The sequence below is a fragment of the Phalaenopsis equestris genome, unplaced genomic scaffold (genome assembly GCF_001263595.1).
Source record: "Phalaenopsis equestris unplaced genomic scaffold, ASM126359v1 Scaffold000716, whole genome shotgun sequence".
Lineage (NCBI taxonomy): Eukaryota > Viridiplantae > Streptophyta > Magnoliopsida > Asparagales > Orchidaceae > Phalaenopsis > Phalaenopsis equestris.
Genome location: NW_018165156.1, coordinates 18,262 through 37,134, shown reverse-complemented (window position 1 = coordinate 37,134; position 18,873 = coordinate 18,262). Strand labels below are relative to the sequence as shown.

At 35.1% G+C, this 18,873-nt stretch overlaps 1 protein-coding gene across 5 annotated transcripts in view; it reads left to right on the top strand.

The window, feature by feature from the left end:
- The window catches only part of LOC110030417, a 38,465-nt gene that overhangs the window by 10,464 nt on the left and 9,128 nt on the right, over positions 1-18,873 (top strand). For 4 of the 5 annotated variants that reach the window (XM_020733120.1, XM_020733118.1, XM_020733121.1 and 1 more), the window contains 5 exons: positions 5,183-5,248; positions 5,365-5,410; positions 6,157-6,205; positions 9,915-10,008; positions 10,098-10,150. In XM_020733120.1, the coding sequence (XP_020588779.1) occupies positions 5,183-5,248; positions 5,365-5,410; positions 6,157-6,205; positions 9,915-10,008; positions 10,098-10,150 (308 nt within the window). Of the gene's footprint in view, positions 1-4,463; positions 4,571-5,182; positions 5,249-5,364; positions 5,411-6,156; positions 6,206-9,914; positions 10,009-10,097; positions 10,151-18,873 lie in introns of those variants that run through there. The other variant, XM_020733123.1, reaches the window with a different exon arrangement.

Sequence of the window (18,873 nt, the reverse complement as noted above, 5' to 3'; positions counted from 1 at the left end):
TTTTAATGAGTAGAATAGATACAATATTTATAGGTGATCATAATCAGTTAAGAAGTTAAGCTAGAATAAGGTAAAAACAATAATGCAATTAACCTAATCAATTTCTATGAATTTTAAATTTATTCCACCATAATGCAATTAACCTAATATAATGGTTGGTGGACTGCATATGGAAGGCAAGAGGGTGCAGATTGCTGGGTTGGTGGACTTCATATGGAAGTTTCGTTGGACTGTAATTCATTTGGATAATAATAACTTATAAATTTTCTCCTTTATTGAGTATGTTAATTTCAACATACTTAGTTTGATCATGATGGATTGAGTTTTTAGCAATGTTAATAGCAGTTTGATTATCAAACTACATTATTATAGGTTTTATTGTGAAAACTAGTATATTTTAAAGAAGGCGTTAAGTCACATATCTTCACAAATATCATGGGCCACACTCTGAATCCTGCATCAACATTGCTCTGGGCAATATGAATTTATTTTTTGCTTCCCTACATCACTAAATTTATTCATTTGAATGAGCAATAAGTTGATGGATTTACATATCTATCACAGATCTATTTCGATTAACATCAATGAAGCTTTATATACCTATGTTCTTTTTTGGTTTCCCTTTAAAGGTATCTTAGTATCCTATATACATCATAAATATGTTTCTATATGGGGTTACACATAAATTGAGTAACAATATTAATGGGAAAGCAAATATTAGGTCTACTGCGAGTCTCTGACAAGTTGTTGGCAACCACTTTCCTTTGTTAGTTGAAGTAGACTCTTCTCTGGTTGCAACTTTATTTATTGGATTCATCGGCGAAGGTGTGTTTTATTGCCATTAGTAAGTCAAAGGTGTGTTTTTATTGCCAGACACCCCTCTAATTAATCTTGCTAATTCCATGCATAAGAATTATTTTAATAAATTAATGTCCTTTTTTTCAAGTTCTTTAGTTAGACCTTACAACTTATTTATTTTATTTTATTTTTATTTTGTTAAGATGAATTGTCATTATATATGATCAAAATAAAATTTTTCCTTCAAATAATTTCTTGGTGAATTTGTCAAATCAATTTGTTAATGATTGTTTTAAATCATATAGAGATTTCTTGAGTTTGTAAACTCAATTCTTATTGTTCATCCTTCAAATTGAGGAGGAATCATCACATGGACTTTATCTTCTAAATTTCATTTAGAAAGACAATTTTTACATCTAGTAGGCACAAACAATAAGAGAGAAAATTGGGCTGATAGTCTTCATCTTAGCAATCAGGACAATGGTTTCTTAATAATCAATCCTGTAGGTTTGAGTTAAATTTTAGCTATTAATCTTGGGTCAACACTTCTATCGTCTTTGTATTTTATATTGAAGATTTTTTTGCATCTAATAAATTTCCTCCCTTTGTGAAGACTTGAAAAGTTTCACGTATCATTTCTTTTGAGAGCTTTCATTTTTTTTCATGCATGGCATTTTCCCATTTAGGTATTTCTAAGACATCGTGAATATTGTTGGGAATTTTTATGCTTGAAGACTTGTAGTAAGGGCATGGAACTTTAAAGATATGTTATCGGAGATATAATGATAAATTGAGAGATTTATGCTAAGGCTTTCTTTGGTCAACTATTAGGTTTGGTTTTGGGACAGGCTTCGCTCTATCTTATTGGTTGATTTTTCTTATTGTTTGGACAAAACAATCCCTATGTCCTATACTGTTTGTATATGATCTTCAAAAGGCCGAGATTCTAATGGTTAAGATTCAAGTATATGTTTGAAAGATGCGTAGGCTGAGAGATCAATAAGGTAAAATTGATATCACCTTGAGTTGATATTATTCACCTGAATGTGAGTTTTTGAGAAAAAAGATTATTTTTGATGAATGTTACATCTGTTTTGGTATAATATTTTTAGTATTGGGAGAATAATATTTGTATTGTTGTTGGTGAGGAGAGTAGTTAAAGAAAATGCATGTTTCAGCTTTTGTGTCTAGTTGATATTTTGACAAGGAAGCATATGAATAAAGGCATAGCATTTCATCCCTCAAGATGAATGGTGGTGATGCATCTACATTTGGATAAGCTTAGGTGAGGATTTGAGGAGTTTTAAAATTTAGGATTATTAATGGTATACAGTTAATGAGATATGTAGTAGCAACGATAACGTCCTCCACTATTATTTTCAGATGTTACTAGTGATTGTAATTAATTAAGCCATCTCCATAAAATGTCCATCTTTTCATTAATTAAGTTATTGGATTTGTTTAGAAGTATCAATACAAAAAGTTTGTTAATATATTATTTGTTAGAAATATTCTTCAATGCAAATTTTATTTATCTTCGTCTATCCCAAGGATTGAAAATTGGATTTGGATTCAATTTTTGATGGAGTTATATCTTTAAAAGATAGAATTGATTTATGTTATGTCTTTTTGATGCGGAGCTTACCGCTCAAAATTTTTGCGACACTGTAGCTACTATAGTATTGCAGGAATGGCTATGGGGGAAGAGACACTGAAATAACCCCGTTTTCCTTTTTTATGCTTTCATTTATATTGTCCTTCATTCTTTTTTAGTCATTTTTTATATATGTGCTGTATTAGTATTTAGAAATTATTTTTTTGTGTGTTTTGTATCGGGACAGCCGCCGACGTCTCTTCTTCCCTTCGAGGGCTGTATCATAGGGTTCCAAATGGTGCTTCGGCTGTATCTTGATTTCTAGGTGGTGATTTTCTTCCCTATCCCTTTCTGCAAGTCTCTCGCTTCGCTATCATGACTTCCTTTTCACTGCACCCGCCCCGACAAGAGTGCCGTTGCTGTCTTCCTGTAGTTTCTCACCGTCCAAACATCCTTCTCTTTGCCTCAACCTCTAAATAGCCCCCCTTTGGCTGTCTCACAATCCCACGCTTTCACTGCCGCCGCCTCCGCCTCCGCAGTCATTCCCACTCACTGTCGCCACCCGGAAACAACCATCAGGTCTGTTTTCTGTTGTTCCTGCCACCTAGACAACTGTTTTCCCTCATTCCAGTTTGCTGCCAGTGCCGCATGCCTTCTGCTTGCTGTTTTTCTATTGTCCAGCCGCCCCAAACAGCCAAGTGCTACTTCCAGCCGCCCCAAACAACCAAGTGCTGCTGTTTGGGTTGACGCCTCCTGCTGTTTCTTCCACCCTTAATTGCTGCTTCTCTTCATCCACAACCCGAAAACCCCTTCCTTATCTTGTCGCTACCCCACTAGGCCCTCTGACTGTCACTACCTTCACTTGATATCTGCCCTAACATGAGTTTGCATGTTGTGTGTGTTGTATTTTCCCTTTCAAGTGTGTTTGATTGTAACCGCCTATTTGCTTCTAGTAATAATATTTGCTTTTCCAAATGTGGTTTGAGTTAACTCTGATATCACTTTCACTAGGAAGATTTAAATCATTTTAGTGTGTTCATCAATGAAAGACATAAATCTCCTATCATTTGAGGTATTATTTTTCTGAGATCTCACTATGAATAGCTGCAAAAGGTTGGAAAGCTTTATAAGGATGATTAGGGTAGAAAGTTGGAGCGTGCTTAGAGAATTGACAAATGTAACACTAAAATGCTTAAGAATTTGTGTTAATGAAAAGAATGGGAGATAATTTTGTAAGCATATTAAATTTTAATGACCAAGGTGAAAGTGTCACAATTTTATTATGCTTCCTTCAGAAGATGGTACATATTAATTATTTTTCTCTTATTTTTTGGGGACCCCTTCTTAAAGTTAAGAACTAGTGAGCTTGTGATGTTGCTTGTCTTAATTCTTACTAGTTGCAATATTAATCCACCGGTAATTTTGAGTTTATAGTTCTTTAAACATTTAATTAGAAGCTCTAGAGTCCACAATCCAAGATTATGTGTTTATGTTTTGGATATTGAAGGATATCAATATCATACTTTTTTGAGAAATTTCACCTATGATGATTTTTAGTAGAGAAAGTTTTGGTTTGAAGTTGATATTCGACAACATAGAGAAGGATTTATAGATACCCTTGTTACCATGGGATTTTGATTTATGACCGGAGGCAGCGCTTGAGGAGGATCTTTTTTCTAGCGCCATTTCAGGTTTAACCCTCATCATGGTTTGAATAAAAAAATCCATAGTGGAAGGATGAAGATGACTTCAAATTTTGAGAGGTTATGAAAGTGAAGTATGAAAGAGAATAGAAAAGGATAAAAATTACATTAAGTATAAAAGATAGAGAATAGAAAACAATTAATGATAGAGAAATGATGCTCTTACACCTTGTTGATAATATAAGAGAATAATATTTATTTTTTTTATTTCAATGGAAATGATAGATATAACATTTATATGTAAAATAAAGCCGATTAAGAATGAAAAAGTAGAAATATACTTAACCTAATAAATTATAATGAATTTTATTCTATTCTAGGAAATAATGATCGGTAGATTGCGCATTTTAAAGCTAAGGAGGGTGCGGACTGTTGAGTTGGCGGATTGCATATGGAAGGCAACAGGGTGTGGATTGCTAAGCTGGATGATCTTATGGCTGAAAACTTTTTCCAAGACTGCAAACAGCTTTGCAAGGTGCAGAATAATCTCAAGTCCCAATTTTTTTCATTATTTATCAAGTTTGACTGGGGCTTGAGCATGCCCTCCCGGGGACTATTCATATGCGGCTAGTTTAGTCTTATTGTGTTTCATTTTTTCAATTTAGCTCCTTGACTATTCAAAATTGATCCAAATGCTCCCTCAGAGATTAAATTAGGATCAATTTTAGATCATATATTTTACATGAGAGTCCATTTTGGACCAATTTTATATAATTAGGGGATAAATTAGATAAATTTGATACTCATGAACCAAGTTGATAAAAAACAATTAGGAACTATTCTGGGATTTAATCATAAATTTATATGTTAAAAACCTTGTCTAGAAACCCTTAATATATCCATGAGTTTTGATTAACATGAATTCACTCTGCACCCAACTTACATGTAGAAGTTTGTATATTGTTTAATATTCAGTACACGGTGAATTTGCATATGCTCGGTATTTGTATTCTTCGTTCTGGTCTTCAAAAATAGCTTTTCACATTTGGTTAACACTTAAAAGAGAAAAACTGGTTAGAATGGCATGCTTATAAACAAGATTTGATTTCTATAACTTTTTTTCACTGTATTTAGTTTTACCTTTTAGGGATTTTACAATGGAGACCTCACAAATTGCGAACATACATTTGACAAAATGGGCCGCTCATCTCAGGTTGATTACGTATTATTTTATCTGATTTTAGAACTTCTTGATTTGTTAATATATTGCTGTACATTTTATGCATATTGTTTCAGTTTCGTTACTAATCTTTTGTCAATAAATTTCAGGTAAACATTATTTGTGGAAGCTGCTTAAGTGGAGGAGGGTGTAAAGGTGTGCATTGGCTTTCTTATAGTTTATCATTGTCTTTCTTCTATGGTGTGGTATAACATTCTAGTGCTAATTTGTAAATTATCTATCTTCTTGATGAATTTTTTGTTCAGGCTTTTTCTAATTGATTCTCTATTTTCGTTTGTTCTTTAAAGATGCTGATTTATGCCGTTATTTGTTATAAATATTTATGGGATGTAGTTTTCAGTTGAATCAGTCTCAAGTGATTTTCTGTAAGCATTATTTTAGTGATTAGATATGAGAAGTGGCATAAAGATTGTAAATATATCTATTTGCTTTTAGATGAGGTTTGTGCTCTGCACATGATATGAGAAAAGACATTGCTCCAATGGGAAGAAAAATATTGTTTATATAGAGGATACGAAACACAATTAGTGAAACAAGGAAGAGTGAAAACTCTCTATAAGGGAGAAACAGGAAAACAATAAACAAAAATATTTCCCTGATTGGACTAGTTGGTACTTCTGTACCCGATCCCTCGGGATGCTTACCTGGTACATTAGCTGTCTGCCTCCATGCAATATTTCAATATCAATTGATAATCATTCCTGTAATATATTTTTAACGATGGACTCATCATTTTTATGTTGAAGTGATACTATTATCCCGGTATATAAAAGCTAAATAGGCCTCTACCTCTATGATGAAGAGTAATATGAGTTGCTCTCACATTAGTTTGGACATGGTTTCACATTTTATTTTTGATTGAAATTTATTGCCTTTTGCAGGTCAGTTTGGTTGCATTTGCGGCATAACCTATGACGAATCAAAATGCCGGTATCTATATAGTGGATTTTTTTGCTGTTGTTCACACTAACTTAAAAATGGCACAATATTCAAGCAAGGCAGTTCAGTTGATTTTGTGATCTTTAAACAGTACTTGATGCTTTGTATTATGTATAATCTTGTTTATAGTGATTTTTGGTATGCTCATATCTATGCTTGACATCATTGTTTGCAAGTTGCATCTATCACCTATATTAATCGAATCAGCACTAAGCATTACTATTTTGAAGATTTGTCTTTTATGTTCTACCTTCTATTTATGCCAAGCAATTTTTTTTAACGTGTATGAGATGGGCTAGTTGGTTGCAGTGGATATAACTTCAAGTTTGCACATTTGTGCTTATACTTTGGAAAGTTGACTGGCAATGCAAATTAGTTTTCTTTCTTTTAGCTATTGACGGAAAAAATATGTAGCTTGGCAAAAACGCCTCCTTGGGGACCCTCATTAATGAGAGTTCCATGCATCGTGTATGCCCTTTGTTAGTCATTGTACTTTGGTTGGGATAAGGAAACATAGTGGTTACTTTTAACCAATAACAGACTTCTGCATTTCTCTTTTAGCATGTTAGAGTCTCATGATTCTAATTTGTGGTTTTAAGGATGGTTGTCTGACAATGTTCTAGGCTTCCTAGAAGTGGTATGGGGATCAATTTTAGCATTTGGAATATTTATACGATGACAAGTGCGAGAAATCTTGGAGAACGCTAAGTTGGAAGGGGGAAACTGATGTTGACTGTTGTCTTGGAGGAAAAAGAATAAGGAGGGGCATGGTTGTCGGTTATGGCAGCGATGTACAGATATCGGAAGGTTCCACCATCCATTTTCTTGAAGACATGGACTCACCACTTAAAGAAGAATAGACTATTGCTCTCCGAATAAGAGAAAACAGACAAATTAGTCTCCAAACAACATAAACTATAGCAAAATGTTTCCCAGCATATGTGCCCCGCTTGGACGGATGTTTTCACCTCACTCTCCTCAGTGAGCTTTGGGATCCTTATAGTATGGTGATAGGTCAACAAAGTTGAAGATAGCATAAATGTTATAGTCCATCGACAAATCAATCTTGACACTCATTGTCATTAATCTTCTTTACAATCCTGAGCTAAACTTGTGTTTTTTAAAAACACATATATGAAATATCTCATTCAGTCTGATCCATACCAAGCCACATTCTCTGAAGACCAGTCTTCTTGGACTTTATAGCCCGCTTCTAATACTTAATATTCCGTTTGACAATTTTCTTCCTCACCTGCTTATGCGGGGTCTAAATCTCAGTGAATCTAACCTTTGCTTTAGTGATAAACTCAGTAGGTGGAAGTGTCAACACTAACTCCAATAATGTGAGATAATTTTGCATGTATTCAATCTCAGAGGGATTTTGACCTGTGGACTGACTAGTGGATCTATTTTAGTTAAACTCAACCCAAGGAATAACCAAATATCACTGCTTGATGTTCTTTCCCACAAAATACCTGAGGAGATTTTTCAAATTGAGATTCATCACCTCCATCTGTCCTGCTATTTGTGGGTGTGCTGCTGAATTGAACTGGAACTTTGTACCCAATTTACCTCATAAGATCCTCCAAAAGTGACTAAGAAATTTCACATATATGTGTGAAGTGGTTTGGGGTACTCCATGGAGATGGACTATTACCCTAAAGTATGCATCTGCAACATGTGAAATTTTCATCATCTTATGATAATGTACTAAATGTGCTAATTTGGAGAAGTGGTCCGCCCCTACTATAATGGATCATTCCTTTATTGGGTCCCTGACAGACCCATAATGAAGTCCATGCTCACATTCAACTAAGGTGATTCTGGAACAGAATGGGGAGTGTACAAAGCCATATTTTGCCCTTGGGTCTTGGTTTTATACCTCAAACATGTCTCCACAAACCTCGTATTAACCATGGCCAATAAAATATCTCTTTCAATAAGAAAGGAGTCTTGTCCCTCAAAAGATCTTGCCATCCTCTATTGTGGCATTCTTACAAAATGTTCTCCCCGAGTGGATTCTTAGGAATGCGCAGTTTTTTATGATAAAACACATTAACTATATGATCCATGAAGCAGTTTGTATGGTCTTTCCTGGCAACAAACTTAATTCTCCCAAAGGTATTTATTAGTGGCATATGCATCCTTTAATACCTCAAAATTAATTACCTTTAAGTGTATAGTAGTGATCAATAAATGATGACAGCTCAACGCATCAACTACCTTTGTTTTGACTCCCATTTTATGCTTGAATACAAAATAGAATGAAGACAAACTTCACCCAAAGGGCATGTATATTTGTCAACTTGCTTTAACTATTCCGGAATCTCAAGGCTTCATGATCTTTCTAAATATTGAACTCACTCGCTTGTAAACTTTCACAATGACACATAAATCCTTATTGTAGGTATGGAATCATTTAATTTTTCACTACAGAAGACGATGATACAGCCACCTTGACTTAGCACAACTTCAATCCCTACATTAGAGATGTCACACAACACCTCAAACACTTGATTCAAGTCTGGAAGAGCTTGAATTGGGCTCTGGGCAACCTATTTATTTTGTAATAATCTACAAAATCCAAGTTTCTCAATTTACAAGATCTCTTAACTACCTAAATTTTAAATCAAAATATTCTTAAAATAAACATTTACTCTCATATACATATACATATATATGCATATGTATAAATGTTTATATACATTTTCAATAAGAAGGCAAGGTTAGCTTTACATTTTCAATTTAAATGATCATGCTAAATATGAACGGTATTATTGCTTTGAATGATCATTTTATTTGAAGAAATGTTTGCACATGATCTTTAATAAGTGCAATTCAAGTTATTAATTTTTTAATATTATGCTGAGAGTATTTCTATTAGAAAGGATAACATAATGAAGGGACAAAGTGATTGTTTGTGGAGAAGTTGCTCCAAAATGATTTATATATTAGCATAAAGTGTCAGAAGTACAACTTTAATCTCAAAATCTGATATTTGATTTTATTTTTTAAGAATGGTGGTGGCTAAACTGAAGATTCTACTCACACATAATTTTTCATAACTACTGCCACATTTGCTCTAATCGGAGAAAAAAACTAACTTTGTCAAGACATCCCTCATTTTTAACCAAGTATATAGATGGAGGTCGGAGAATTGCCGGATGGAATGATCAGAATAGGTAGTTTTTTGGGTGTTGTTTTACATAGGGCTTTCTCCATTGACAGGTTTTGAACAACACTAAAGTACTATAGGGGACAACCGGAAGCCAAATGCCTGCTCGAGAAAAACATAGAAGTACTATAGGTGACAACTGGAAGCCAAAGTTCTTCTCAAGTGAAATTTGGTGATTATGAAGGGGCTATTGACTGAGGATGGTCCGGGATGGGAGACGATATGCTTTATAATGGTCAGCATGGTTGGCAGAGGAATAGCCTTAGATTTGGACAATGTGAGGGAGGGAGATCAAATTGAAAACTATTTTATCACATTTTTCTCTATGAATTAGTGAATATTTATTTTTGTGTGTGCGATTGTGCATGTAGGTTAATCTCATTGAACCACAAATATTCTTTGAAGATGTTTTCACCATGGATTAATTTGCTCATTCTTGTGATCATCATTATTTGGCTTTGTTTCTCTTATGCAATGAGATGATTAGTATTATGTCGATGTAAAATTTCCCCTTCTATGAACTAGGATTCTCGTTGAAATTGCAATCCCATGTGCCAGCCGTGAATCCCGAGTCTTTGAAGGATTTACTGTTGGTTTTCATCCCCGGTCATGGGAAGTAGTAAGACTTTTTTTTTTATTTTTTGTTTTATTTTTTTTGCGTTTTACTTGCTTTTTGGCTATGTGAGTTAGTTTACTGTTTGATTGTAGGTTTACAATGGCTTGACTCAAATAGGTTTTGAAAAACCTCATCGTGACTTCAGGTATCTATTATATTCTATTTTTATTCATTTCCTGTGTTAAAAAATCGAACTTCTATACAAATTATAGTCTGGCTTCATCTGTATTCTTCCCCCACCTAACATTTTCTACTAGAATCCTATTGCTATTTGTTGGAAAGTTTGTGCTTTTGTTGAAACGTATTAGTTGTTCCATATTTGTTAATCTCCTTCCTTGTGGCTTCCATATAATCCTATTTCTCTAAGTTGACAAATTTATGCCTTTGTAGAAGCTTTATATTTGACATCTATGTGGGTAAGCTTATAACTTCATTATATTCATTACGTGGTGATAGAAGGCTATCACATGCTCATAAACAATCATTAAATTTGAAGGGTAAATTGCACATAAACCAATCAGATAAGAGGGACGTCAATTAGGTCCTTTTGTAAGATACTCTTGCTGCGGAACTTGATCTATAATCATCTTTGAAAATGCAATATTTTTTTTTGCTTTGTGTTCATCATGGTTTTCTCTATTTATGAATTGCTAGAGCTTATTTTTGCTTTCCTGAAGTAACAGTATAAGATATAGTAGTTGGTGATATTTAATAATGTATGGTACAAATTAATGTGCCAGTTATTAACTTAGGTTCTGGAGCCGATCATAAGATTCAATGCAGCTCATGATATCCTGTGGCCATCTCGGGCTTCAGATTATTCAGAGTCATTTTAGATTTGTGATTAATGAAAACAATTTTAGTTGAGCTTTTCTAATCCTATCCTGTTCTTATCAAATTAACCTTAGAAGCTGATTTTTCAAGACTTTTTTTAAGGAGATCATATTATGGGGAATCGGGATGGCTTTTTTGATTAGATGCTGATTTCTATGCTCAATTTGATTGTTTCAAGGAACCACTTGTAAATCTGGTTTGGGTTGCTTCTCCTCAGCTTCAAATCTACTACTAGAAACATTTTGCTCTGTTTTCTCTTGGTTTTTTATTTTATTTTTTTATATATTGAGAATTGTTTCAGGTGGATGTTGTTATTGTTAAGCCATTTAGGGCATCAATGGCTAGGTCCTGGTTGAAATTGCATTACTATTACTTCGGAGAAAGATATTTGAATTGGTTTTACTGCTTATGGTTATTGGCATAAGGTAGAATTTGAGGGCATATCTTAATATTATGTTGCAAAAGTTTGGTCAAAACTGTTCAGGAGGCTTCAAGGCTTGCCTAGAATTGAGAAAAAATCATCTTTTAGTGATCCAAGCAGTCACGTTATTGGGCAGCATTCATATGAGAAAAACAGAGCTTTAGACATTGTGGTTGTAGTTTTTCCTACTTTTGATTTGGGTTTTAACGCAAAAGTTTGGATCTACTTTAGATCTTGTCATGGAATCAGGCCTTCCCTCGGTGTCCTTACCCCGACAGAGTTGATTGAGACAACATCAACATGCAAGATCATTGATCTAGATCACCAAATGTTTTAACTTCATGATCATCTTATTATTGAGGATATTGGTGATCTAGATTGTAGGTTTGTTTTTCTTTTTTTTTCCTTTTTTTTAATAGATTATAGTACTTTGGTTGTTAACTCTGTCATTGCTAGTCCCAAGCCCAGATGTTAAAAGTGGACGGTTGTGTAAAACTTATCGAAAAAATCATGACATGAATCCTTTTGATCATTGTGTAAGTGCTAGGGCGTCCCCTAGAAGCGACACGCTGTATTGTCAGAATACAATGAAAAGTGTGCAAGGGTTGCTATATCGGCGTTCGTGTGTAATAGTGTCAAACAAGCAAGAATTCCCACATTATGGACGAATGCGGGTAAAAAAGTTAGTCTATGAAACTAATATTCGGATATGATCTTGGAACATAGATACTCTTATTGGTAAATTAGTGGAATTAGTTGATTTTATGATTCATACAAAGATAAGTATTTTATGTGTTCAAGAAACTAAATGGGTTGGAGAAAATGCTAAGGAGATTGATAACTTAGGTTTTAAACTTTGATATTCAGGTAAGAGTCACACTAGAAATGGGGTAGGTGTTATTATAGATAAGAGTTTTAAAGATAATGTTGTAAAAATTAATAGAGTTGGAGATAGAATTATAGCCCTCAATATTATTGTTGATACTAAGATTTTTAATATTATAAGTGCTTATGCTCCTCAAGTAGGCTTAGATATAGGTTCTTTCTAAAGATAAATTTTGGAATAACTTAGAAGACTTCATACAAATGATACCTCTTGAAGAAAGAATTTTTATTGGAGGAGATTTAAATGAACATGTCGGTAGAATGGTAGAAGATTTTAGAAATATTCATGACGGCTACGATTTTGGAGTGATTAATGAAGAAGTTAGAACTATATTAGATTTTGCTTTAGCGTATGATTTTTTTGTTGTTAATACTTTATTCAAGAAAGAGATGAGCATATTATTACTTATAAGAATAAATTTAATAAAACATAAATTGATTATTTTCTTATGAGAAGAAGAGATTGTCGATAATATAAAGATTGTAAGGTCATTCCAAGTGAGAATTTAAGTACTTAACATCGATTATTAGTTCTAGATTTTAAAATAAGAGTTGTAAAATAATGAATACTAGGAATCATTGTCGTAGAATTAGATGTGGACATCTAAAAGACACAAATAAAATTATTTTTATGAGTAAAGTTTAAGATTTCAAAATTTGGGATGTTTTTGAAGAAGCAAATTTTATGTGGAATAAAGTAACAAAAACTATTAAACAAGTGACAAAAAATGTACTTGGAGAATCAAAAGAAAAAATTTATATAAATAAAATTGGTTGGTGGTGGAAGAATAATATGGAAGAAAAGATAAAATATAAAAAGATATGTTATAGAAATTGGTTTAAATGTAAAAGCTTGGAGAACTGAGTAAAATATCAAACGGCCCGCAAGAAGTCTAAGAGAACAATCTGTGACGCTAAAAATTATGCTTTTAGTGATCTTCATAATAGATTAGATACTAAGGAGGTTGAAAAATATATGTATAAACTAGCCAAACAAAGAGAAAAAAAAATAAAGATTTAACTCAAGTAAAGTGTATTAAAGATGAAAATAAAAAAGTATTTTTCTTAAAAAAGATATTCAAAATACGTCAGTGAGTTATTTTGATAAATTTTTTAATGAAGTTTCCGAAAATACGATCGATCTTAGTGACCTTAATATCATTAATAATAATAAAATATTTCATTAAATGTTTCATTTTTACCGTTGCATTAGTAAAAAAAAAAGTTGAGGAGGCTTTAAAGAAAATCAATGTTGGAAAGTTTGTAGGACCTGATGATATCCCAATTGAAGCGAGAAAATATTTAGGAGATTTAGGAGTTTATTGGCTTACTAAACTTTTTAATATTATTTTAAAAACTAAAAAGATGCTTGAGGAGTGGAGGAAAAGTATTTTGGTTCCCCATTTTTTAAGAATAAAGGAAATGCACAAGAGTGTGCCAATTATAGAGGAATTAAGTTGATGTGTCATACTTTAAAATTATGGGAGAGGGTAATTGAACATAGATTAAGACGTATTACAAAGATTTCTCATAATCAATTTGGATTTATGTTGGGCATGTCTATTATGGAAGCTATACATTTATTGAGAGGTTTGATGGAGAAGTTCAGAGATAATAAGGAGAATCTACATTTGATTTAGAAAAAGCTTACGATAAGGTTCCAAGAGACATCCTTTGGAGAGTTCTTGAGAAGTAAGGTGTTGATATGACTTATATTCAAGTCATTAAAGATATGTATACTAGAGCTGTTACTTATGTTCGAACTGAAGGAGGATTGACCAAATATTTCTTATTTCTGTTGGATTACATCAGAAATCTGCTTTAAGCCAATATCTTTTTGCTTTAGTTATGGATGGTCTTACTGGATATTTACAGGAGGATGCACCTTGGCGTATGCTTTTCACTGATGATATCCTTCTCGTGGATAAGACAAGAGAAAAAGCCCAGAAAAAACTTGAATTATGGAGGTCTACACTTGAATTATGGAGATTTACCTTGGAGTCTAAAGACCTTCGTTTGAGTAGAACTAAAACTGAATACATGGAATGTAGTTTTAGTTGTAGTAGCTCTAGTGACAAAAATATAACTATGGGTGATCAAATTATTAAAAGTTGTGTGAATGCTTTAGATATCTCCGATCTATTGTTCAAAGTGATAGTGATATGGATAGGGATGTTATTAGGAGAATTCAAGTTGACTGGTTGAAGTGGAGGAATGCTTCGGGCCTATTATGTGATAGAAAAGTACCACTTAAACTAAAAAGAAAATTTTATAAGATGGTGGTGAGACCTGCATTGCTTTATGACGCTGAATGTTGGCCTTTAAAAGAGAAGCATAAAACTAAGTTAAGTGTTGTCGAGATGTGAATGATTAGGTGGATGAGTGACTTTATACTTAGAGACAAAATGCGAAATGAATACATCTGTGATAGGGTTGGTGTAGCTCCAGTGACGGACAAAATTAGAAGAGTTGTCTTAGATGGTTTGGTCACATTAAACGTCGTCCATCTGATGATCCGATTAGAAGAGTAGATGTTTTAGATTTGACTTATGTTAAGAAAAGCAGAAGTAGACCTAAGATGACCTGGGCATATTATATAAAAAATGATCTTAATTTATTAGAATTAAATGAAAATATGATACTAAATAGGACACAATGGAGAAAAAGGTTTTATGTAGCTGACGCCACTTAGTGGGATAAAGGTTTTGGTTGTTGTAGTATTTTGGTTGCTATGATTTTTTTCTAATATAGAATCACTAGATGATAAATTGTTTGAATATCTTTTGACTATGATAGAAATAAGAAGAAAGTATATTGCTACTCTCCACGATTTAGCAAACTTTGAACAAGATGCTATAGATGAGGACTCGTGGGCTCTTCAAACAAGATTTTGTAAATGAGGACTCATGGGCTTCCTCTCTTTCATCAAAAGGGCTCTTTCTTTTTTGTTATCTGGTTATCTTGGATGGTTTATTTTAATCTCCTCCCTTTCCAGTTGCAATCTTTTGCAATTGCTTGATATTGTATTCGTTTCATTGATTGACTATAATTTTTTTGCTTTTAAGAAAAATCTTATGCCATGAAAATCTTAGATGTGAAAATTATAAACCAAAAGCCTCCTTTTATCTCCTATATGCCTTCCCTACATGCTAATACTTAAACTTTATGTTTCTGGAAATGAATTGATTTTAGCTGCTTTTTCCGTGATTGGATCATTTTCTACTTAACATAGGTAAATGTGTGCCCCACTTGCTACACATGGATGGAGAACAACTTACAAACACCATTCCGAGAAGTCAAAATCTTTATCGAATCATTTAAACCCCCAATTCCAATCTCATGATAATAGATGAAGAATTTCGTAGAGCTTCTTATATCAAATTAATGATAGCAAGATGTCATCTCTCTTTAAAAGAAGCCCTTGATATCAATATGCAATTAAGGACCAACGGATTCTATCATATAGAGAGAGGTGTCTCATGGAATTGATTGCAGTAGAGAGTGCTTGGATTTGGTATTGATTGTGGCTCTCATAAGGGAGATAATGTTGGTAATTGTGGAAGTGAGCAGAAAAGGAGACCAACACTCATTGTTGTGAGTGAAGCAAGCAGGAGGGATGTTTACAGGTAAAGATGATGTTGAAGCGGACGGTGAAAGAGCATATGAATGCAGTATCATGTGAGCATGGATATTTTGATGCGATGTAGGTGCGAAAGGGAAGCAACCATGCATATTTGGCTGATCACCAGCAGAATGCATGTTTGAAATATTAGAACACCCAATTTTGAAAAGAAAAGAAGGATCATAAATCTCATTTGTTAGTATGTTGTAGGAATTTTTGTTTTGGGGAAGGCAATATTGCGAGAGCTTACTGCGGACATGATATTGTAGTTGCTACAGTACCGCGAGGTTTCACAATTGCGGGAGACGGGCTAAAACAACACCGTTTTTTTTTTCTTTTGCTTTCTTTCCTATTATCTGACACGAACACTAAAACCTTGAAGCGAGGCGCTTTGAACCCGCGGGGGCTAGAACCACCGCGAATCATCGCTAAGTGGGAGCCGCGAACCTTCACGAAGTGGGAGCCGTGAAACATCACGAACAGGCGCGAGGACGAGTAGGAGATCGTTAAGGCGGAAACATCACGGGAATTCACAATCGAGCTGACTACCGCCCTTCCTTTGGTGACCTTCTTCATATAGGAAGATGTAGTAGCTATTTTTCTGGATTCTTCTTGCCTCCCCATCCCTTCCTTTTGTGTAGAAGTTTCCTTTGTCCAATGAGAGTCTATAAATTGCTATCCTCTGTATGTGGGAGATAGTTCTTGCTATGTTTGTTTTCAAATCTTTTTTATGGAGTCCTTTTCCCTGTTCTAGGGCTGTATCCGAGGAGGTGGTGATGCTTTGACTGTATCCTCCTCTGAGGTGGTGTTGTATCCTTTCCTTTTTTTTTCCCCAATTAGTCTCCTATCCTCTCCTTAGCCGCCGACCACGCCCCTCCTTCATTTCCTGCACTCAATCGTCCCATACCTACAACTTTACCTTGTTGTCTAGCCATCCTCCCTTCTTCTCAGCACTCCCAACCGATCGTTCCTCACCCCGCTACCGCTGCCCTTGTTGTCCAACACCTCTAGCCACCCCTTCGCCTTCCGCCAGTCACCTACGACTCTCCATATTTGTTGTCCCTACAATTCCGCTCTTTCCCCCTCACAACCAATACCCCCACTAGCCATCCCGAACCACCTTGCCGACCTCTATCACCGTTGAAATACACTTGAGAGGTGTTTGCTTGTGTCATTTTATATTTTGTTATTATTTCCAGTTTATGTCATGCTGTAAACTTATTTTAATATTAATAAAAGTTTGTTTTTGTGTTTCCACAGTTTTTTTTATTAGTTCCAGTATTATTATCCTTCATTCCTTTTTAGGCCTTTCTTATATATGCGTTGTATTAGGGTTTGAAATTAAGTTTTGGGCTCATATTTCTATCAGGACAGTCGTTGACGTCCGTTTGTCTCTTTGAGAGTTGTATCCGAGGGTTTGGGAGGTGCTCCGGCTGTATCTCTCTCCCGAGGTGATGTTTATCTTCCCTATCCCTTTCTACATCCTCCTCATATCGCTCCCGACCACCCTACATTGCTGCAGCCACCCCCAAACAGTCGTACCTTACTGTTTTTCATGCAGTTTCCCCAATCCAACCACCTGTCTTCGATGCCTCCATCTAGGCAACCGTCCTCTCACTGTCTTGCAATTTCCCACAACTCTCGTCGCTTCCGCCGACATTCCCCCTAGCTACAGCCGCTCGAAAACAACCTTTTCATGTTGTTTTCTGTTGCTCCAGCCACCCGACTATCCATTCCTCTCCTTCCAGCTTGCTGCTCTTGCCGCAACTCCTCCCTTTCGTTGTCGCCGTCCGCAACCTTTGATGTCGCCGCGCCTTCTAATTTTCACCCACTCCTTGCCACCTCGTCGGAGAGCCAAACACTCCCCGATCACACCACCACAAGCCCGAGATTCTACTCTAATTTGATTATTTGTGTCGTGTATGCTTTTATTTATGATTTCTGGGTGTCTTGTTGTTATATTTTTCTTTCAAGTGTGTTGATTGTAATCTCTTAGTTGCGTCAGGTAGGAATGTTTACTTTTCTATTATAGTTTGGGTTTATATCCGGTATCTTTTGGTATCAGAGCTAGTCCATCCCTAGTCATATCTTAGGATTTCCGAGCATTCACTGTAAACAAAAAATTTGCTTGCTTACCACCAAATAACCTTCTACTTTTAGAAACCCCAAACTCTAACCATACCACCAATGAGATACATGTCGGACCCTACCCGACGATATAGTGGGAGATTGATTGCCTTTAGTAGAAGCTTACTGAAATTGATGGCATAACCCATGGGGAGATTACCCTCAATCGGGATCTGGAGAGTTGAAGGGGAGAAAAAATATGAGGATATGAATCCTTTACATCGGGTGAATTTCAGTGATGAAGAAGACATGCGACAATGTTTCCACAAGGAAAATATGAAGTTCTTACGCTGGCGTGAGGGAAATGATAAGTTTACTCTCTGATCCAAGATGAAGCGTGAGATGCAGCGCCAGTTCCTACCAGCTTACTATAGACAAAATGTTTGGACCCTAGCTTCAGAAGTGGAGAGTCCACATCACCGGTCAACAGTCACATCTTACAGACAGAGTTCAAACTTAGGATATTACAACCATAATACACCCAAAAGAATATCCAAGCTGACCCCCGTCAGAGAAAAAAACTGATTTAAAGAGGCGAATAGGTGGAACCAAGTCATTTTCCTAATTTTGTCCCAACTAAGAAATGCTTCATGCGCTACAGATTTAGGCATAGTGAATCGGATTGCACAACCAGGAGAGTGATCACTTTTACTGATCAGAGAATAATTGAAGAAATAAATTGTGATCTAGGAGAAGATGAAGATTTTAGAGATGTATTTCAACTTCTGACCGACGAGGAGGAGACTCCAGCGATTTGAGTTGAACCCAAGAGAGAGACTTCAACTGAGTTGACAGTAACTGTTCTAGAAGGTATTGAGTCTGAGTTAAATCGTGGTGCCTCGAGCTACCATTCTACAGACGATGAGAGGAGCATCAACCGGACTGGTGTTGGATATCCAAAAGGGTCATGAGTTTGAGGAGCCGATATCAGACACAGGGCAATCCGAGATAAGAAAAATTTAGACTTTTTAGATATATA